General features: G+C 42.4%; 1 protein-coding gene across 4 annotated transcripts in view; it reads right to left on the bottom strand.

Annotated features, from left to right (window-relative positions):
- Positions 1 to 23,719, bottom strand: part of Armh3 (armadillo like helical domain containing 3) — a 182,852-nt gene that overhangs the window by 113,102 nt on the left and 46,031 nt on the right. For 3 of the 4 annotated variants that reach the window (XM_027407156.1, XM_027407158.2, XM_027407159.2), the window contains exons 11-18: positions 23,052 to 23,112; positions 20,974 to 21,020; positions 20,159 to 20,234; positions 16,957 to 17,050; positions 12,537 to 12,638; positions 6,758 to 6,816; positions 3,354 to 3,419; positions 387 to 456 (exon numbers count right to left, since the gene is read on the bottom strand). In XM_027407156.1, coding sequence (XP_027262957.1) covers positions 387 to 456; positions 3,354 to 3,419; positions 6,758 to 6,816; positions 12,537 to 12,638; positions 16,957 to 17,050; positions 20,159 to 20,234; positions 20,974 to 21,020; positions 23,052 to 23,112 — 575 coding nt within the window. The remainder of the gene's footprint in view (positions 1 to 386; positions 457 to 3,353; positions 3,420 to 6,757; positions 6,817 to 12,536; positions 12,639 to 16,956; positions 17,051 to 20,158; positions 20,235 to 20,973; positions 21,021 to 23,051; positions 23,113 to 23,719) is intronic. The other variant, XM_027407157.2, reaches the window with a different exon arrangement.

Raw genomic sequence — 23,719 nt, 5'->3', positions numbered from 1 at the left:
ACAGACAGAATGACCTAAGATATAGCCCCTATGTATCAGCTCTGTCAGCCCATCTCAACCACATTTATTCAAGGGAAGTTTTCCATGTCTGGGTCTCACATTTTAAACCTCCTGACCTTTTGACATATCAATGCAGACCATGAAAGAGAAGTATGAGTCTGAAATCTTGGTGACAAGTAAGACATACTTCTGTCCCAGGAAAGTTTTTGTCTGTTTGTTTTCTGAGCAGGGCATCCTTTCATGGAGTGCTATAGTCATTGGGGTTGGTTTGCAGAGTACACAAAACTTCCTCTGTAACTATGCTGAGGAAAAGCACAGCACCCAAGGCCTTCCAGTGAAAAGCATCAATGCCTTAGGAAAGCTGCACTCTGAGAATACTCACTCACCCAGGACTGCACACACCAAGGGACGACAAGGAATGTTCTTGTCAGCAGCCTTCTTCCTGTGTCTCATAGGCTTCAAAAACACACAGAGAGAAGAAAGGAAATTAGTAGACACTTGAACTGAAATCCAGTGGCTTATCATGTTTCTCATGGAAATGCAATCTCTACTACAGAGATTTACTCTACAGACTCTACTTTGTCTTGCTCTTTCTAGTGTGTGTGTGTGGGGGGGGGGTGTAAGCAGAGGAAGGACAGGGAAGTGCTTCTGAGTTATCACGGAAGGCCTGTGACAAAAATATAATTTACAGGGCTAGGAGAGATGGCTCAGCACTTAAGAGCACTCGCTGCTCTTCCTGAGGACCCAGGTTCAATTCCCAGCACCTACATGGCAGTTTATAACTGTAACTCAAGTTCCAGGGGATCTGACACCCTCACACAGATACACATGCAGGCAAAACACCAATACATATAAAATAGTTTTTAAAAAGCCAGTTGTGGGGGTTGGAGAGATGGCTCAGAGGATAAGAGCACTGACTGCTCTTCCAGAGGTCCTGAGTTCAATTCCCAGCAACCACATAGTGGCTCACAACCATCCATTATGAGATCTGGTGCCCTCTTCTGGTGTGCAGATATACATGGAAGCAGAATGTTGTATACATAATAAATAAAATCTTAAAAAAAAAAAAAGCCAGTTATGGTGGCAAACAGCATTGATCCCAGCAGTCAGGAGGCAGAAGTAGGGGAATCTCTTTGAGTTCAAGGCCAGCCTGGTCTACAGAGTGAGTTTCAGGACAGCCAAGGCTACATAGAGAAACCCTGTTTGCTTCATAAAACTAGTAAATAAATAAACACAATTGACAGCAAGACAATAAATAGTCCATCCTAAAGGGCACTGGTGTCCTACAACAGGACAAATGTCACTTGAACTTTATCTAAACTGCACACATAGCACTGCTAACAAAGAAGGTTCACTGGTGCTCTTCTACAGTAATAAAAACTATTAATAAAAAGAAGAAGAAGAAGGGCCGGGAAGATGCTGCTAAAAGAAAACACAAGTTCAACCCCCAGAAGCCACATAAAGTCAGGCACAGCGGCATTCATGGGGAACCCCGGGGCTGGGTTGGCAGAGCCAGGCAGATTTCTCAGATTCCCTAGCTAGACAGCCTAGCCTATTTGGCAAGCTCCAAACCAATGAGAGACCCTGTCTCAGAGGTGGACAGTACCTAAGGAACAACACCTAAGGTTACCCTGACTACCAGAGGCACACAATGCACCTGTACACACACACACACACACACACACACACACACACACACACACACACACACACACACACACAGAGAAGTAGGGTCTGGAGAGATGGCTCAGCAGTTAGGAGCACTGACTGCTCTCCCAGAGGACCTGGGTTTAATTCCCAGCAACCACATGGCAGCTCACAACTATCTATAACTCCAGTTCCTGGGGATCTGACACCCTCTTCTGGCTTCCTCAGGCACCAGACATAAGTGTCATACAGATAGGCATGTAAGCACCTATACACATAAGATAAAAAATAAGTTGGAAAAGTAAAAACTAAATAAGTAAAAGAGAGGGTGGTGGCAGCTATACAGTCAGCAATGCAGCAGTGTGTGTATGTGTGTGGGGGGGGGTAGAAGGGCTTAGTTTCCCATCTAAGCCATGCTGTGATATCTGGGGGTGGCTTAGTTTCCCATCTAAGCCACGCTGTGATATGGGGTGGCTTAGTTTCCCATCTAAGCCACACTGTGATATCTGGGGTAGGCGGGGGAGGGGATGGGAGGGCTTAGTTTCCCATCTAAGCCACGCTGTGATATGGGGGGGCTTAGTTTCCCATCTAAGCCACGCTGTGATATCTGGGGGGGCTTAGTTTCCCATCTAAGCCAAGCTATGATATCTGGGGGGGCTTAGTTTCCCATCTAAGCCACGCTATGATATCTGGGGGGGGCTTAGTTTCCCATCTAAGCCAAGCTGTGATATCTGGGGGGGGGGGATTAGTTTCCCATCTAAGCCACGCTGTGATATGGGGGGGCTTAGTTTCCCATCTAAGCCACGCTGTGAAATCTGTAGCACACCTCTAGCCTGATCTTCATCTCCCATATCCCATTTTCTCCGCCTCTCAGGTGAGTAAATTAAAACAGGCCGTTGTCTTATCTAATAAAAACCATACTATATAGCTGAGCATGGTGGTGGACATCTGTCATCCTAGCATGGAGGGGCAGGAAGCAAGAGAATGAGGAGTTTAAGGCAGTGTCAACGGGGAGCATGGCTTAAAAAATAGATCAGCAGTTTAAGGCACTTGCCACCAAGCCTGACAACTTAAAGGTCCAGTTCTGGGACCCATGTGACAGAGGGAGAGAAGTAACCCGACTCCTGCAGTTGTTCTCTGGCACCCACACTTACACTGTGCCAGACATACATGCAGAGGCAGAGACGCACACGTGCACACACACTTAGTGTAAACTTTAAAATAATGAAAAAATAAATAAATACTACCTATTGAAAATTGTTTTTTAAATCCGTTATATAATCAAGTATTACTAGAGTAGCTATTTGGTTGTGGGTCTTTCTTTTTTCTTTTCTTTTTGTTTTTGTTTTTGGAGACAAGGTTTCTCTGTGTAGCCTGGGCTGTCCTGGAACTCACTCTATAGACCAGGCTGGCCTCAAACTTGGAGCCCCACTTGCCTCTGCCTCCTGAGTGCTGGGATTAAAGGCGTGTGCCTCCACTGCCCAGCTAGCTGTGGATCATTCTACCCTCAGCTGAGCAGGAAATAGCTCTATGACAACAAAGCCCCCAGCCAGACGTGGATCTGCAGACAAGCAGTCATGCCCTGAGCCCGCTAGGCACAATCACCTAGCTACACTTGTTCTTTAGAGAGTCAATTCCATCCTAACTCAGCCAATACACAAACACTTGTCTATTAAAAACAAGAAGTAAAAGTAAGTCACACCTACCATTCTATGTAAGTTTACTCGAAAATTCATGTTGTCATCGTGTAAAAAGGCATTGGCATACTGATCCTAATAAAAATTGAAGAGGTAAGATGTGAGAACTGTGTTTAAGACACTCAACTGGGCACATGCCTATAACAGTCAGCATTTGGGGGATGGAGACAGGAGGATGCGAAATTTAAGGTCACCCTGAACTGTATAGCCAGTTTAATCCCAATCTAAGATGCATGAGACCCTATGGAAAGACAGAAATACAATAAAGATAGAAACAGCAAGAAAGGACAGAGGCCGATGAGATGCTCAGTGGATAAAGACATTTACCACCAAGCCTGACGAACTAACTGAGTTTGATCCCTGCAACCCACAGGGTTGTCCTCTGAGCTCCATATGCAAGCTGAGACACACAAGTACACACATATGCATGCACATACGCACAAATAAGTCAATACATATTTTTAAAAGACAGAGGAAAATGGGGTGGAGGTAGGGTGGAAGGGAAAAACAAAGAAAGGAATAAAGGCAAGCAGACAAGCAAGCTGGCAGACATGAATGCATGCATTTGAAATCTATGATACAAAAGCCTCCCTCTCTCCTCCCCACAAGCCCAAAACAAGGTCTCTAGCCTAGGCTGGCCTCTAAGTCCCTCTGAAGCTAAGAATCTCCTTGAACTTCTGCTCCTCCTGCCTTAACCTCCGCCTCTGAGTTCTGAGATTATAGGCAGATGAGTTTACGCAGAGGAGGAGATTGAACCCCAGATTTGGTCATGCTAAGCAAGTGCTTGGCCAACTGAATTACATTCTCAGTCCAAATCCTTGGGCCTTTATAAACTACTTTCAGGATCAGTTGGAGAGCTAGTGTCATAAGCCTAGAGCCTTACTTAAGCCATGAAATTGAGTATAATTTCCCAGTATGTCTTTAATGGGTCAAAGATCTCTGAGAAAATTAAATACACTAAAAATTAAAATCCAGAGACTTGAGGCAAATGATGAAAGAAATCTGTTTTCCTATTCTCTCTTCCTTCCCATCTGCCCAAGGAGTCAGCTGTGTTTGTGACAGCTTGGAGGCTCTTATAAGGGCAGGAGGCTGCACACGCAGGCGCCACATGAGGCCTGTGCTCTGCCGAGAATGGGAAGGAGTTCAGCACAGCAGGAAGGAACTGCTACCCTGGCAGCACTGAAGCAGCCAAGACCTGGTCTCTCCCTGTCTTTTAAAGACTGATGGAAAAATCACACTCTTTTCACAGTAGATTGGAAATAAACATCTATTGGCTCTTTCCCAACACCTTCCTGAGATCTGACATGCCTACAGACTCCAATTATTAGGAACTGTTACAATTTGTGAAAAACAACTCTTTAAAGATTTTCTTTGAAACATTTTTGAAAGGCAATTACACTGGGCCTACTGTTAATAAGCAGCTCTTCTGGACCCCCCATCCCCTAGGCTTGTGAAGAGTTTATCTTCCCACAGAGAAGACAGAAAGGGAACGTGTGAGAGACCACTACACCCTGTGGACTACCTTGGCTATTTTCTTAAAATACAAAGACGAGGGAAGGGAGTTCTGACAGGAGAGGCAGAAGCTATAAAGTTCGCTCTAAACTAGCTCGAGTTCTACCATACTTGGTAACACCACTAGTTAATCTAGCCAAAAGAGCCTACTCATGAAGAAGCATCTTTCCACAGGTAATTGTCACTGACAACCTGACTGGTTCTCAAGTCACTGATCAGACATCCTCCGTGTGTGTCTACAAGAGATTACACTAAGGAATTGAAGACTCATCCTAAATGCACCACCCTGTGGGCTAAGGACTCAATGTGAGTGAAAGAAGAAAAAGGAGAAAGCCTAATTGATAAGTGTCAGCATTTGTCTCTCCCTGCTCCCAGACCACAGAAACACTGTGAAAAGGATGCTGCAGACTCCCACAGTCATGTTCCCATAGCCATGTCTTCCCCGCTGTGGGGGACTTATCATCTCAAATTATGATCACAAGAAATCCTCCTTAAGTCCCTTTTTTAAAAAGTCACGTGTGTGTGTGTGTGTGTGTGTGTGTGTGTGTGTGTGTGTGTGTGTGTGTGTGTGTGTGTACTTGAGCATGCCTGCGCGCACCCATGTGGAGGTCAGAGAACAGCTAAAAAGAGTCAGTCAGCGGCAGGTAGTGATGATGGTGGTGCTGCACGCCTTCAATCCCAGCACTCAGGAGGCAGAGGCAGGCGGATCTCTGTAAATTCAAGGCCAGCCTGGTCTCCAGAGCAAGTTCCAGGACAGCCAGGGCTACACGGAGAAACCCTGTCTCAGAAAAAAAAAAAAAAAAAAAAAAAAAAGGAGTCAGTCAACTTTCTTCTTCCATCATGTGGACCCCAGACATCAAACTCGTCACCAAGCTTGGTAGCAGATGCCTTTACCTGCTGAGCAATCTCACCCACATATAAATTGCTACTTATCGGGAATTTGGTGACAGAAACGAGAAAAGTAACTCTCACACACCTCTCCTTCCATCAGCTCTTGTTCACCACAAAAATGCCACCATTCTCCCGGTTCTCTTCTACACCTCCACCCCCAAGATACTTCAGCTCCTTTTTGAGTTTACTAAATACAAAAGATACAACCTGGGCAGCTCCAAAGGGAAAGGATTGGTTTTTTTAGGATGTTTTAAATCTTTTGGTTAGAACTGTTCAGGGCCAGAATACAGCCGGGGAGGCAGCTCAGGTGGTACAGTCTGCCTAGCATACATCAAGCCCTAGGTTCCATCCCAGCACCACATAAAACAGGTATGGTGGGACCCTGTGTGCCCGTGATTCCATCACTCAGACAGTAGACACAAAAGATCAGAGTTCAAAGTTATCCACAACTACACAGGAAGCTCAAGGCAGCCTGGACTATAACAGACCCTCTGTCTTTAAAATAGGGAGATGTCTGGAGAACCAAGCCACAGCCATCTATCCTATTTTCAAATAGTTACTGTATCAGTTTTGTTTTGTTTGAAATAGGGGTTCATGCATTCCTGGGCTGGCCTCAAACTCACTACTATAGCCAAGGAAAGACTTGAAATTCTAATCTTCCTGTCTCTGCCTCCAGAGTGTTGTGCCAGGTCAGGTTTTTTATGTGGTGTTGGTAATCAAAGCCAGGGCTTCATAAATGCCAGGCAAGCACTCTACCAAGAGCTACCATCTCCCAGCACCTCAAGGGTCATTACTAATTCATCTAATAATGTTAACCAGTCTCTACTGTGCACCAGATAATGAGAACACAGTGGTGATGAAAGCAAGGGCCCTGCTACCTAAGCTACCATTCTAGAGAAAGGAGATGAACGACACAAAGGACCTTCAAGTCATGAAACAAGAGCAAGTGGGCAGGAAAAGAGGACTCTGGAAGAAACCAACTCATACCCAAAGTTTACAGTAAGACCTACCTCTGCAATACATGTAAGGATAATCAGACAGAGTTTGCCACTGTGAAGCCTGTGTTCATCTGTAAAGAGAAAAGTAAAGTCTTCTCTATACATAATCCAAATCACATGTCAGTAGAGAACAAAAATGTACATCATAACAAGGAGCATTCCACAGAAGTTGTGAATGAAGGGCTGCGGAGACAGTTCAATCAGTAAAGCACTTGCTGAGGACTTCAATTTTATGTAAAAAGCCTGTGTTATACTCTTATAATCCCAGCTCTGGGGAAACACAGAAACAGGATCTCTGAAGCTCACTGATCAGTCAGCTTTACCTTGGTGAGTTCTAAGCCAGTGAGAAACCTGCCTCAAAAAAAAAAAAAAAAAAAAAAAAAGCAAATAGTGTCCAAGGAATGACACCCAAAATTGCCTACACACACACACACACACACACACACACACACACACACACACACACACACACAGCATCTGTATACAGATAAAACACACACTCATGAATCAAAATCAAGGTGGTACTAAATTATGTCTTGCTTCTCTCCTAGGCAAAGGAATTCTCCCAGAAAAATTTTTTTCTTTATCCTGGTAGCCTGTAAAATATCTGACCAAATGTAACCCTTGTAATAATATTATCAAGTCCACGCCTTTCTTCCAGTTGAACCCAGAGCCTTACATGTGGTAAGCAAGAGCTCTACTACTAAACACCAACCCAGTGCCTATTTTAAAAAGAAAGCAGATTTCTCTTTTAGGTAACAGCACCAAAGACACAAGTACCAAGGGTTTTTAAAAGGCTTTAAAAGTAGAACCAAAATAAGGGGATGAAAAAAATTTTTCAGAAAATAAATGGGAAAGATTGACTGAGGAAGCAGCTTCAGCAACCTAATAACATCTGTTTTTAAACTGAGTAGTAGGTTCACATTTACTTTATTACTATACTATTTACTTTATTATGTTTTATAACACACAAACCAATACAGGGTGCTGCAAAGACAGCTTCTTCCAGAGGACAGAAGTTCAGTTTCCAACATATAAATATAAGGCAGCTTATGACTGTCTGTAATTCTACCTCCAAAGGATCTGACATGCTCTTCTAGTACACCCATACAACTCACACATAATACACACACACCACACACAGATGAACAAATACACCCAAAGGAAAGCATTTTATAGATGTCAATTGATACATACATTAGGGGAAAATACTGTCTTAGAGTCAGTTATGGTGGCAAACACCTTTAATCCCAGCACTCTGATGGCAGAGGCAGATGGATCTCTGTAAATTCAAGGCCAATCTGGTCTACATCCTAAATTCCAGGCCAGTCAGAGCTACAGAATGAGAACCTTTCTCAAACAAAGAAAAGAAAAAGATGTCTCGTCTGAGACAAGGAAAATGCTAGCTCTACTTCCCCAAGATCATAATGGGAAGCTGGGGTTGTGGTTTAGTGGTAGGGCATTTGGTTACCATGCGTAAGGCCCTAGGTTCCATCCCCATAATAATAATAATATTAACAATGATAATGAGATCCTAAAGCCAGGGCTTGGTACAGCAAGTCTTGGGATAAGACAGAAGAAGATATGGACAAATGAAACCACAGAATAGCCATTTTTTGAAGTTAACTATTAGGCAAACCTAACCTTGTCCTTGCCATATTCAGACTGCCTGTTGGCAAAGATGTATTACAGTCTACATACACTGTGACCATCCATACTGGCTATTAATTAGTCCATAATCTGGGCTTGTATTTATGAACCTGAAATGACCAGAACAGATGCTTATATAACTGTTAGAGCTAAAAATGCATTCCAAGAGCCTCAATTCACTGTGTTATATCAAGCAAAGCTAAAAGTTCATTTTTCTGGGTCACATCCATGCAATTTCTTTCTCTTAGGGTTGTTGCAATATTTGTAGATAAAGGAACAGGCTACCCATTTCCATAAGGAAGCAATAGCCTCAGGAAACTCAGACACGCAAGTCTTGTTATCTTCGCCTACCAGATCTCACTTGCCAAGTCTTAAAAAATCAAGCACCTCAGTAGTTCCTAATGGACTGTCCAATGTTAGGAGTTGGTGACCATGCAGTATTTGCATGGAGTTCATCCCTGTTTGGCCCTTACTCTTGAAAGAGTAACGAGAGAAAAGCCCAAGTTTTCAGGGCGGCAATTTCCAATACAGCAGGCAATGTCTGAACACAGCAGAGCTGAGACTCACACACCAGGCTCCCTTCAGCTCCGGGATTCTTCTCTTCCATATCACCTCCCAGCTTTCCAGTCTCTGTCTACCAGGGTTGTTTTCTCCTCACTCCAGAGCCCCTAAGCCTGCACTTTCCTTCCTTTCTAGAGCTCTTGAAAACCTCATAACAGAAACCTGCTCAATTGGCAAAGAAAACCCCTGAAGTACAAACCATGCTGGAACGGGCCAGTGTACGGGTCAGAGGCAGTACACTGTCTTCACAGAAAGTAAGGCAGCAAAAACAATCAATTCTAACAGTTTTGGGTTCTACAATAAAATTGGCTTTTATAATATATGGGAATCTGAAGTTATTCATAGACCATAAGTTAATAACTTAAGTAGGCATGGTAGTATACGTATGTAATTCCAGCACTTGTAAATAGAAAAAGGATGAAAAGTTCAAGGCTAGGGCTGGAGAGATGGCTCAGCGATTAAGAGCACTGACTGTTTTTCAGAGGTCCTGAGTTCAATTCCCAGCAAACACATGGTGGCTCACAACCGCCTTGAATGAGATCTGGTGCCCTCTGCCTGCATGCAGGCAGAAGACTGTATACATAACAAATAAATAAATAAATAAATAAATAAATAAATAAATAAATAAAATCTTTAAAAAAAAAAGTTCAAGGCTAGCCTCTACAACAGAACAAGTATGAGGCCAGCCTAGGATACTTGAGATAAAGAAAGAAATCAAGAGAGATAGAAGCCTTTATCAGAGAAGCCTCTACTAGAACAGCCTGTGGTGTGGTGGTCTGAATAAAAATGGCCCCCATAAGCCCATAGGGAATGGCACTATTAGGAGGTGTGGCCTTGTTGGAGGAAAAGTGTCCCTAGGGGTGGACTTTGAGGTTTCAAGTGCTCAAGACAATCCCAGTGTCTCTCACTCTCATCCTGCTGTCTGTGGATTCAGATGCAGAAGTCTCGAACACCATGTCTGCCTGCGTGCTGCCATGCTTCCAACCATGAAAATAATGGACGAAATCTCTGAACTGTAAGCCGCCCCAATTAAATGTTTTCCTTTATAAGAGTTGCTGTGGTCATGCTGTCTCTTCACAGCAAGAGAAACCCCAACTAAGACACCATGGTTAATGTAGAAACTGGTAACTGCCAAAGTGTCAAAACTAAGTAATGGTAGAATACTCAACCTTAAATGGGACAGCTTTATCAACTGCTCCAGGGCTTAGAAAACATCAGCGAAGAGGAAACAAGAGGAATGTGAGAGCCAGAAGACAGGGAGATATGCAGAAAAAGGGCATCTTCTGGATCTGACATAGCAAGTATATTCATAAACTCACTGTAGTTGTAATTACACAAGACCTACACAAGATTGGGCAACCAGCTGGGCGGGCAGTGGTGGCACAAGCCTTTAATCCCAGCACTCAGGAAGCAGAGGCAGGCCGATCTCTGTGAGTTCAAGGCCAGCCTGGTCTGCAAAGTTACACAGAGAAACCCTGTCTGGAAAAACCAAAAAAAAAAAAAAAAAAAAAAAAAAAAAAAAAAAAAAAAAAACAAAACAGATTGGCCATCGGCATTTCATCATGAACATAGAGGGCCTGTGAGGACCTATGCTTCCTTCTGGCAATTAACAGCTACTGGGGGAGGGATGTCATATCCTTCAGTGGTGTAGCTATGGATAAATTACCCTTGCTCCAGAAAATAACATCCAACCCACACTGAGCAAGAAACTTGTAATTAAACTGGGGGGGGGGGGGGGGGCTGAGGGAGTGCCACAGATGGTCTCAGTAATCGCTGCTCTTTTAGAAGACATGACCTTGGCTCAGGACCCAGCACTGACAAGACAGCTAACAACTGTCTGTAACTCCAATTCCAGGAGATCCAACAACCTCTCAACCTCCATAGGCACAAGACATGTGGTACACAAACATGCTTTTAGGCACACACTCATGCACACAAATCTGAAACTCAGTAGGCCACACACAAGAAGAGGACATGAAAGTAGGAAGGGGCGAGGGGAACACACATAGAGATGTGAGAGACGGCTCAGCAGCTAAGAGCACTGGCTGCTCTTCCAGAGGACCTGAGTTCAACTCCCAGCTTACAACCTTCTATAACTGTAGTCCCTTGGGATGTGATGCCCTTTTCTGGTGTTCATACATGAAGACAAAACATTCCTATCCATAAATAAATAAATCTTAAAAACAAACAAACAAAAAGAAATCAGGATGGGGACTTGATGGGAAGAGGCTTTTAAGGAGAGAAAGAAGATGAGAGATCAAGACCAGGCATAGTGGTGCAGGCTTTAATCCCAGAACTGTGGAGGCAGAGGCAGGTAGATTTCTGTGAATTCAAGGTCAGCCTGGTCTACCAGGGCCTGTGAGTGCCAGGCTACACAGAGATACACGGTGAGTCCCTGTGTCAACATTAAAAAAAAAAAAAAAAATAGATGAAGAAAATTTAAATCTGACTTAAAAACTACTAAAATTCATTATATAAATGTATGAAATTGCCAGTTTTATAAAAAGAAGAGAAAGGTTTGAGGGATAACTAAGAACCTTCAATGTGAACTGGTTCTACACACAATTAGAGAGATGTTGTTCGTTTCTTTAGACATAATAATGACATTTTAGATATCTAGGAAAATGTTTTTAATTTCTGGAAATGAGGCTGAAGTACTTGAACATGAAGCAGAGTGGTATCTGCATGTCCTTTAAAGGGACACAGCCCAGACAAAGGCAGCTGCAAAAGGAGCTTCAGGCCGGCCAGGTAGAGTGGAGTGTCAGTGGGATACAGGAGATGGCTGTACAGTTCTTTTAACATAGACAGAAAGATAGACAGATAGACAGACAGACAGACAGACAGACAGACAGATCTCAATTTATCACAAAACAACAAATTGCCAGGTGGTGGTGGTGGTGGCACACGCCTTTAATCCCAGCACTTGGGAGGCAGAGGCAGGCGGATCTCTATGGGTTCAAGATCATCCTACTCTACAAGAGCTAGTTTCAGGACAACCAAAGATACACAGAGAAACCATGTCTTGAAAAAAGAAAACAAAACAAAAAAAACAGTAACAACAACAACAACAAAAAGAAAGCTGCAGTAAAATGAAGATCACAAGATTTGTAAATCAGAAAGGAAAAGAAACACTTTTGCAGCACCCAGCTGCCGTGATGGTGTTACCGTGTATGCTGTAGTCCTGGCACTGGTGAGGCTGTGCTCTGGATCCCAACCCTTAGTTCTCTCCCTCTTCCACGCTGTATCTAGGATTAGTGACGTTTCCTCTAATTCTCACTACAAGCTAATGCTTTCAGTGTGTGTCCTCAGAAGGGAATTCCCTGAAGCACACTAATCCCCCCGCCCAGCTTCCCACACAGAAGACCTGCTAAAAGAACACTTACTAATTTTTCCTTTTCTATACTTCAGCACTTTCCTCCAACTCCACCGAATTGTCACCTCACCCCGCAGTGAGAAACCACTGTTTTCCAGAGACCAAGTCATCACCTACACAGGAGGCCCAAGGGTTCAAAGGTCAAAGCCTCAAAATTCAGCAGCTGCCCTTTGACATTAGCCACACCTCCAAGGCAGCACGTCTTACCTTTAGTGTCCTGCATGACGATCGAGCTATACTTCAAGAAGGCTATCAGCAGATTACTGGTCTGTACATCTGCATCCAATGAGAGTTCCACAGAACTTATAACTGGAATAGAACAAATACAACACTTAGCCCATAACATATTCCACCTAACACTTCTACCCACATAGCCAATTTGCCAGCAGGCAAGAAAATGACTAAATAAGCTTTTCCCACAACAGAAGGAGGACCAAGTATTTTCCATAAAATTTCTATCTAGTCTCACTAGGCCTCTAGAGCCCTCATGCTCCTCTCAAATCTTTCAACCTTCTTTTTCATCTAGGGTCAATCCAGAAACACTTTTTCTCCTAACATCCTAGAAAAGGATGTTAATTCTATTCCAGCCTGAAGTAATCAACAGTTAGTTTGAGGTCCTTCCTAGAGGCACTGTCATTTCTAACTAAAGGAAAAATTTATAGTGAATACAAATGAGCCTTGCTTTGATGAGTCTCTTGCTTAAAATAAATGAAGAGTTCTTCCTAATAAGGGAAATTTGCTCAATGTGCAGAACAAGCCCTTACACTAAAAGTACCCAAGATGAAAGGAGCAAAAGTTAAGGCAGAACTATGTTTAAATTCTACCCCTTAACCTCTTCCCTGTGAAAAGGAACCTCAAGTGTAGTATCAGTCTGAAAACTGGTGGACACTGCTAACTAGCATCCTGGAAGTGAAACATTTCATGCCTAGCCTGTTTCCAGAAGAAGATCCTTTGTCTACTGTCCTGGCCCCAGTGAACAATGGGAATCAAACCAGAATTGACCAGACCACAGCACTTTTAACTTAGAGTTCCCAAGATTCAAAGACTTTAAATTAGTCAACTTGTTAAGTGCTTTAAAAGTGTCTAAAACATAATATATACACAAAAAGAGCCTCAAGGTGGCCCTGGGACATTTGAAAATCTATAGCATTTTGCTACATGTTAAACTATGAACATACTGCTAAATTTGGGGTATTAGTCATAATATATATTCATGACTATAATGGATCCCTCTGGAGTTATTACAACACATGCAGAGGACATTTATTAACAATGGGAAATACTGTATGTTACAGTTCCACAATATACAGCAAAAGCTTTATGAGAAGAAATTAGCATGCCCAACCCTTGGCTGTTTCCCCTTAATTTGGCCCCTAAGAACAAATAAAAGATAAATTGATTTTTATGTTGAAACACTAAAAGATTTCCTGGAAAGACTGGGCTATACAGTGAGAGCCTGTCTCAAAAACAACAAGCAAACCTAAATGTCTTACAGGCCTTTCATTTCAAACCACAGCCGTTTTGAACTTAGAGCCTATAACCATTCCTTTGTTATCTAACTAGTAAGTGGAAGTTCTACCCCACTCACACACAGCGATAACTAGGAAACTATCTTACATAATATGTAGAAATATAGAACTATATATATTTTTAGTTTACCAGAAAGTCCTCTCATGCCAAGGCGGAGTTGTCAAATGTCAAGTCTGAGCTGTGAACAAATGTTACAGCTAACTGCTGGCTTTAAAAATAATAGCACCAGTGACATACCTTTAAATATAACTGGGCTACAGAACAGCACTATAATTAAAAACCAAAAATTGAAAATAAGGCTAAAATACTTAGGACCCCTACTGAAAGGAAATGAGTTAGCAGAGAAGAGAAAAAATAAAATAAAGGCAGAATCAAATCCCTCACAAATTAAAATCTTCTCCCTGAGCAAGCATCATTCCTTAACCATTGCCTTTATAATTCTTCCCAGGAGCTTTTGTCAAGAGAGACAGTCATCTGAAAGTGGGCTGACTTGATCTTCCCACTAGAAGACTAAAACCTCAGTGGTTGTAGTTAAGCACAAACCCTGCCATTGCATAATCAAGGGTGTGGGTGAAGTATTCACAATCAACAGCTGAGAGGCCATTCTCTGAAGCATCCAAACCTCAACGCCACATGGAACTGAGACACACACACACACACACACACACACACACACACACACTCTCTTTCTCTCTCTCTCTCTCTCTCTCTCTCTCTCTCACACACACACACACACACACACACACACTCTCACACACATACACATACACTCATACACACACACACTCACACATACTCTCACACACACTCTCACACACTCACACACACACTCACACACATATACACACCCTCACACACCCACACACACACCCACACACACACCCACACACACACACACAACCTTTCTCTCTTCTCTCTCTCTCTCTCTCTCTCTCTCTCTCTCTCTCTCTCTCTCTCTCACCACACACACACACACACACACACACTCTCACTATTCCTTCCCCCCACCCTCCTTACCCCCCTCTCTTTCTCGCACACGTGTATATGGTTCTGATATCCATGGTAACTAGGCAAACTCCATCCGTAAAGAAAAAGAGTGGCCTGAATAACCAGAAAAGGAGACAGCCCTTGCTATGCTTCTTCTCATTCAGATATGCTGCAATTTGGATTTCAATTTTAAACAGATCCAATTTGTTGTCACAGATCTGGATGTCAATGACAGCTCCTTGCCATACTTCTCTGCTGCTTATACTGCCTTAAAATTCAAATGCACAGCACCATATTAAAATGTGGTGGCACACACCTTAATCCCAGCACACGGGAGGCAGATGCAGGCAGATCTCTGAGTTCAAGGCCAGCCTGGTCTACAGAGTGAGTTCCAGGACATCCAGGGATTCACAGAGGGATCTTGTCTCAAAAACAAAAACAATACAAAACAAAAAATGTAGGGACTGGAGGGAGTGGAAAAGAACTTGATAATTATGTGCAAAGCACTAGTTGAGACTAGAAAAAAAAAAAACTTCAAAGAAACAAAGGGATACTTCACATATGAACTGGACACATAAAGGATCAAGGTTGATTTCTTTACACTTTAAAAACCATTATTAGCTGGGCATGATGGTACACGCCTTTAATCCCAGCACTCAGGAGGCAGAGGCAGGTGGTACTATGTCAATATGAGGATAGCCTGGTCTACAAAGCTAGTTTCAGGACAGCCAGTGCTACACAGAGAAACCCTGTGTCAAAACAAACAAAAAAACTATTATTATTGTTGTTACTGTTACTGTCATGGCATGCATAGGAAAGTCAGAGGACATCTCTTTCCACCTTGTGTGGGTAACTAAGGGACCCAATTCAGGTTGTCAGGCTTGTACTTTTATTCAATGAACCGTCTTCACAGTCCCAAAGCCAGATATTTCTTTCTTTTTTATTTTATTTTATTTATTTATTATGTATACAACATTCTGCTTCCATGTATATCTGCACACCAGAAGAGGGCACCAGATCTCATAATGGATGGTTGTGAGCCACCATATGGTTGCTGGGAACTGAACTCAGGACCTCTGCAACAGAAGTGTGTGCTTCAGTCACTAAGCCACCCTCCAGCCTCACGTGGTCTCCTACACAAACAAACACTCCATTCACCTATCTTTCCAAACTTATCTCTAAAGGACAGCATCATATACCTTCTTTTCTTGTAAGAGAGTCTGCTGTGTCCTGAGCTGGTCTCAAATCCCTGTGCTCAAGTGGCTCTTGAGCACCTCAGACCCCAGATGCTGGGAATACTGGGCACATGATACAGTCCCCAGCTCTGACAAATTTCTTCCCTTTCTTTTTTTTCCTTTTCTCTTCCTCTTCCTCTGTCTTGGTGATTAAACCTAGGGTTCATACATGCTGGGTAAGGACTCTACCACTAAGTTATATCCCCATCCCATCTTAAATTTTGAGACAGGGCTGAAATAAGTGAACCAGGTTGAAGCTGGGCAGTGGTGGCACACGCCTTTGATCCCAGCACTCAGAAGACAGAGACAGGCAGATCTCTGTGAGTTCGAGACCAGCCTAGTCTACAAGAGCTAGATCCAGAAAAGTCACAGAGAAACCCTGTCTCAAAAAAACAAAAAACAAAAAACAAAAAACAACAACAACAACAACAACAAAAAAAAAACAGAGTTGACAGGGTTGGCTTTGAACTCGTTATGCAGACCAAACAGGCCCTGAATTTGTAATCCTTGTAGCTCAATTGCCAAGTAGCCGGGATTACAGATGTGTACCAACACTAATTACCCACTTAAGCAAATTAAAAGAATTATTAGTTAAAAGAATTGACAAATATATTCTTTGCTCAATACAGCTATGCTTAACACTGAAAGATCTAGAGTCAGTCAGGCAATGTGATGTTTGCCTTTAATCCCAGCACTTGGGAGGTAGAAGCAGACAGACCTCAGTGAGTTTGAGGCCAATCTGATCTACAGACCAGGACAGCCAGGGCTACACAGAGAAACCCTGGTTCTAAAAACAAGAGCAGGGAGCGGGGGAGGGAGGGAGGGGGGGGGTTAAATCATATTAATCAGGAACACAATAAAAGTGGTGGCCTCACCATCAGAAGAGGGTGGGGTGGTCCCAAGTGGTGTGACTGGGGTTGGTGGAGTAGGCCTGACAGGGGTTGTCACCAACCCCATTTCTGGATGGCTCTGAAATAGGAACAGATGGGTAAGAAAACAGAAAATCACGATTACTGGATTAAAATGAGACTAACAACTCACTGAGGACCTGCATTTAGTGCCCCTGAATGCTTGATTACCATTGAAGCCTGCCAAGCTCTAACAAGAAGTACTGTGGGTTCATTTTCATTATGAAATTTGGGTTCCATTACACACTCTTTTCTGTAGAGCCATATAAAAACAATAAATAAATTATTCAGACATATGAACTATTGACCACAGAAATGACAAATAGATATAGGTAAATTAAGGGGATTCTAGGAACCATAAAAAGAGCTATGCTGATGGCAGCCTTACTGTTAAAAAAGGAAAAAAAAAAAAAAAAAAGAGCATGCAGACAATGGCTTAGAGGGTAAGGTACTTGTGCCAAGCTGACAACCTGATTTTGGTCCCTAGGACCCATATGGTAGAAGGATAGAACCAACTCCCAAAAGTTATCCTCTGACCTCTACATTGACACCTCCCCAACACACATGTGCTCTCTCTCACCAACTGGAAGAAGGAAGCTCAGGAGCAGCTCTTTTTAGGATCCCTTTCCCTTTCAAAACATATTACTTTAAGCTGGGCGTTGGTGGCACACACCTTTAATCCCAGCACTCGGGAGGCAGAGGCAGGTGGATCTCTGTGAGTTTGAGGCCAGCCTGGTCTCCAGAGGGAGTGCCAGGATAGGCTCCAAAGCTACACAGAGAAACCCTGTCTTAAAAAACAAACAAACAAACAAAATTACTTTATATGCATTGGCATTTTGCCTTCTGTATGAGGGTGTCAGATCTTGGAGTTAGAGACAGTAGTGAGCTGCATGTGGGTGCTGGGAATCAAACCATGGTCCTTTGGAAGAGCAGCCAGTGCTTTTAACCACTGAGCCATCCCTCCATCTCCAACCCTTTCCCATTTCAACAGCTTTGCCAGTCCTTTACCTCTCTCACCTCTTCTTCTACGAAGTCAGTTAGGGAATTTGATGGACAGATAAGAAACTTGGTAAGAATAGTAGATAAACTTTCTTTTTTTTTTAAATGGAGTCACATGAGATTTTTTTTTAATTTTTATTTACTTATTTTTATTACATATACAGTGTTCTGTCTGCATGTTTGCCTATACACCAGGAGAGGGCACCAGATCTCATTACAGATGGTTGTGAGCCACCATGTGGTTGCTGGGAATTGAACTCAGGACCTCTGGAAGAGCAGTCAGTGTTCTTAACCTCTGAGCCATCTCTCCAGCCCCCTAGATAAACTTTCTTACATTATCTTATGAAAACTAGTAAGGGTTCAAAACATACCCCAAAACAGCATATTGTTTTCAAAACATTAGCCTTACTTTTTAGTTAGTGGATTCCTTTAGAAGAAACAAAAGAAACATACACATGCATGGCCGCATATGCTTTTAATCTCAGAATTCAAGAAGCAGAGACAGGTGATCTCTGAGTTCAAGGATAACCTGTCCGGCCTACACAGTGAGATCCTGTCTCACTTTAAAAAAAAAAAAAAAAAAAAAGCGTGTGGGGGGGAGATAAAGAAAGAAACTTACATACATATTTTAAACAGTATGCCATTAAGATAAAAAACACTTCACTTTTTAAGATAATTTTCATAGGCTACTGTCCTAGCTTGTTTCAGTCCCTTCCTGTGCCAATTACCCCTTAGACATACCAGCAAGTATCTTATATCTTCTTGGCTTCAATGTGTATACACTGTCTGTCTGTTAGTGTTAGCTAACACATCCTGGTTAGAATGCTTTTTTTACTTTTGTTCTCTGTTAAGATAATGGCAAGATAATCCCCACATGAAGGGATGCACTCTTGGCCTGGACACATGGGGAAGAGCCTGGCCCAGGATGATGTGGTGGACTTTGGGGAGCTCCCGTTGAGGGCTCTACCCAGCCTGGGGAGTGGAGGGTGGATGGGGTGGGGGTAGGTCAGAGGTGGGGGAGGAGGGGTGGGGTGAGAGGAGGGAGAGGGAGAACGGATTGATATGTGAAACAAGCTTGTTCCTAATTTGAACTAATAAAAAAATAAAAAAAATAAAAAATAAAGGTGTTTGTCACCATCCAGGCCTAAAATTTAAAAAAAGAAAGAAAAAAAAAAGATAATGGTATAAGTGTCTTGGCCTATTCTATCTCCAGTTATAATACCACAGAGGTTTAGAAAGAAGACAGTCTAACAGAAAACCCCATAAACTCCATACAGCAAATAATATCAGCACACTCTAATATGTAAAATGTAGTAATCTCAACTCTTTCTTTTATTTTTCACAGTTTCTGTGTTGCTTTTTATTTATTTATTTTAAATTTTATGTTCATTAGTTTTTTATCTGCATTGTAGTCTATGTGAAGGGGGTCAGATTCCCTGGAATTGTAGTTACAGACAGCTGTGAGCTACCATGTGGTACTGGGAATTGAACCCAGGTTCTGGAAGAGCAGCCAGTGCTCCTAACTGCTGAGCCATCTCTCCAGCCCCATCTCAACTCTTTCAAACACTAACAGAATCAGTAAACTAGTCCACCATTAATTTTGCATGCCATTAGACCTCCTTCAGCACCAGTTAAACACATTCATTTGAGGGCAACACAAAGCATAGGTAACTGATGCCACATTCTGTTACAACCACTGTTTAATGCAAAACAGAGTGTAAATAGGCACAGCCAGATGAACTTTTTTTTTTTTTTTTTAAGACAGCATTTCTCTTTATAACAGCCTTAGCTGTCCTGGAACTAGCTCAGAAGACCAGACTGGCCTTAAACTCAGAGATCCACCTACCTCTGCCTCAAAGGCATGCACCACCACTGCCAGTTCAAATGGACTTTTTAATGGAATAAGTCTGTATGAAATTTAAGGTGAGTTCTGAGGGAAAGCATTTGTCTAATATGTACAAGGTCCTGGAGTCGATCCCACAACAACATAGAAACTAAAGATAAATAAATAAATTTGAGGGAGAAAGGGATTGGGGAGGGGCTGGCCTGGAACTCATAGCCCAGGCTGTACTTGAACTCATAGAGATCCACCTATTTCTCTCCCCAATGCTAGTATTAAGGGTGCAGGCCACCACGCCCAGCCAGGATTAGGACTTCTAAGATAACCAACCTGAGCTAATACTGTGATGAAGTTTCGATTTAAATGGACAGCTTCATAAAGTGCCAGAAGAATGGCCTCATTGGTCCTAAAGAAAAAGAACAAATAAGATTTGTTCTTAAAGAGTAGAGAATGTGAGACATTATAACCCTCTATTTTTACCCTTTGGACATATACAAAAGACACAGGTTAAGAACCTAAAACCCCAGGCCCAGTTCTTCCCGCCCCTACCCAGCTAAAGCTGTGAGAGGCTACACCCAGCCCTCAGTCTTTTCATTCCAGAGACAAAGCTAGTAACGGTGACCTAACACTCAGGAGGCAGAGGTAATAGGATTGCTACAAGTTTGAGGGCAGCCAGGATCTATATAGAGAGTTCCAGGGCAGCCAGGATCTATACATAGCAAGATCGTGTCTCAAAACTTTACTTTTGTTATCTTCAACACAGGATCTCATGTTTCCATATTGGCCTCAGCTCACTACATAGCAAGGGATGATGGTAAATTCCTGATCCTTCCATCTCCACCTCAGGAATGGTGGCATAACAGGCAGATGCCAATCACAACCAGTTTACTTAATGTTGATGATCAAGCCAAGGACTTCGTGCATGCTAAGCAAGTATTCGATCAACCCCAGCCTCTAAAACAGAGATCTCCAAGAATCCATTGTTGCTTAAAACCAAAGAAACACTTCAGAAATCATTAAAAAAAAAAAAAAAAAAAAAAAAAAAAAAAAAGCTCTAAATCTGTAAACGGTTGACAGGAGATTACATTTTCTACTCTCTGCTCTCACACTCATCAAGAGAGCCCACACAAAGTCCAAGTACTTACTGTACCGAGATTTTCTCAGGGGCATCTGCTATGAACATGCTGCCCACCTGTGGAAGGAAGGAGGAATCACACATTTTACACAGGAGGCCAGGAGAGCAGCTCTGTGCCTAACTAGGAATTTAGTCGGTGAAAAACCCATGTAATAGCAAAGAACAAGGAACTCTGGGCCATCAGTGACACAAAATTCAGACCACTTTGAAAACTGTAAAAGACTTACAAATAATAAATTAAATAATGAGATTCCTACTAAATTATCCAGCCTTTCAATGTGTAAGTTTAGTAACAATGTCACGGTAGATGTCAACCTAAATATTCCAATCGCTGCATGTCTCCTAGCAGCCGCTTATTTGCAGTCAGAAACTAACTCATCAAGAACCTCAAGCTTGTCTTGACACCTCACAGCTATAATCCAAAACTCACAAATTCAAGGTTCGTCTGGGCTACACAGGCAGGTGGGACCAACCTGAGCTACAGTGTCAGACTTGCCTCAAAAGGAATAAATTTTTAAACTTCAGAGAAAGTAGGCTGATATCAACCAGCTAAAGCTGTCTATGGAGCCCTGTTCTCCTTTCAGATAGCAGGATCTCAGCTCACATACTGTCAAGGAAGGCAAATAAGTAACAGGCACACGCTGCCTTTAATTATATGATATCAGAAGTCAGATGTGGTGGTGCACACCTGCTTAAGAAGCAGAGAGGGTCAGGACAGTTCAAGGTCATCCTCAGCTATAGAACAAGTTCAATGCTATCCTGGGTTTCATGAGACCCTACCTTAAAAAATAAAATGAAGAATCTAATTCATGTAAACAAGTATCAATATAAAACTCACGATTCCACAGTCTCTGAGACATTTCTATGATTTATATCTCAGAGTTAAAGCATTTATCAGATTCTTTTGAAATCAGGCACTAAGAAGAAAAGGGTTAAGAATACATTAAGAACCAGGAGAAAAACTGCCCAGGGTGGGAGGAACAGTTGTTTTGTAAAATAAACTCAAACTATCTCAGCTCTAGGGCATTTGGACAATAATGCCCACCAAAGATGGGTTCCAAATTTGCTTCCATTTTAGGACCCACTATTCTTATATCTCTCTCTCTCTTTTTTTCCTTTTTATACTTTAAAAATCTTTTTCATCTTTTTAAAGATTTCTTTTCTTGCCAGGAGGTAGTGGTGTATGCCTTTAATACCAGCCTCTGGTTTCAGTGCTTGCCTGGCATTCTCAAAGCTCAGGTTCAGTCCTCAGCACCATGTAAATAAAGCATGGTAGTGATAGGCCTGACACAGCCACTGGCAGAGACAGAGCTTCTCTACATAGCTCCGACTGGCCTAGAATTCACTGTATCTACCAAGCTGGCCTCACACTCATAGAGATCCACCTTTCCCAGCAAAAGTCTATATTAATGCGGACCTTTTCTATCTTTCTTTTGGCTGTTTTTTTGTTTTGTTTTGTTTATGTTTTTATTTATTTATTTTTTAAGCAAGGTCTCATTGTGTAGCACTGGCTAGTCTGGAACTCAGTGATCTTCCTGCCTCTGTCTCCCAAGTGCTAGACTTAAAGTCATGCACCACTATGCCAGTTTCCTCCATTGTTTTTGAAACCAGATATCTTTATGTAACCCAGGCTAGCCTCAAATTCATAATTTTCCTGCCTCAGTCTTCCCAATTATGGGATTAATCTGCTACTAAGCCCATTTGTACTTTTTATTTACTAATTAATCAGGAAAAAAATCAGTCCCTGAAAAATTAAAGCTCCCCTCTTCCCTATTTAACCTGGTTTTAGAATTTGATAAACATGCTTTGGTTCCAACCAGGGTCTGGTGGCCACAACAGAACCAGAATTTGGAAGGATAAGGCAGAAGAACTGTCATGCAGCCTATGCTACAACCTGAGGATTTGTCTCCAAAGAGTCAATAAATGAAGGAAATACAGCTCTAAATAAAAGCGAATCTGCTCTGAATACCCACTCTTCTCCTCCTCACACTATTACCTCAAAGATATATGAACTGAACCCAAATTTGCCCACCCCTGAAGGCTTCCTGTACTTCTCAACAGGAAGGAAAAAATACAAGTAGAGCTTACCATATTTGTTAAGGCAGAGAAAAAACCACTCTGGTGTTCTTCTTCCTTGTCTTTATACTGCCTAAAAAGATAACTAAATTAAACTTGTGGATTTTTTAACAAGTATATATTCAACCCTGACATTCTAGGTAATCAGGGCAGAGTACTCTCAGAATGTCTGACTCTAGAACTAAAGCATGATGCCGCTCTAGCCATGGCAGGCCCCCGCAAGCTGAGAGGCACCCATCTGCTCTTGAGGGAGTGTGTACCAAAAAGCCTGGCTACTTTGGGAGAGACTTAGAAAGCAAGCTGCAAAAGTGTGAAATTCCTCTAGCATATGGATGATCTAGTTATTTCCCAAACAGATGATTACTTGAAAAGTGTGGCAGTGAAAATCCTTTCAGGCTGTGACAGTGAAAACCTTGTTTGTTTGAAGGAGGAAGAAAGTTGAAGAGCTAAAACATTTGTGGAGATGGGACATACCGGCTGGCCCTTAGTGGGATTACAGATACTTCTGGGTTCCATTCATGGAATGCCAAATCCTTCCCTACCCGTGGGAAGAAGAAAAGCAAGCATCGACTTAGGAGAGCCTGAGACTAAACAAGGACTCTGGGAAATTGAAATCGTTAATGCAAAAGAAACATCTGGCTCACGAGTGTAATTCAGTAACAGAGGTTGTTCTTAGCCTG

This window comes from Cricetulus griseus, chromosome 3, assembly GCF_003668045.3.
Source record: "Cricetulus griseus strain 17A/GY chromosome 3, alternate assembly CriGri-PICRH-1.0, whole genome shotgun sequence".
In the NCBI taxonomy this organism is placed as follows: Eukaryota; Metazoa; Chordata; class Mammalia; order Rodentia; family Cricetidae; genus Cricetulus; species Cricetulus griseus.
The sequence above is the reverse complement of the archived record's forward strand: the minus strand, read 5'-3'. Positions and strand labels throughout refer to the sequence as shown.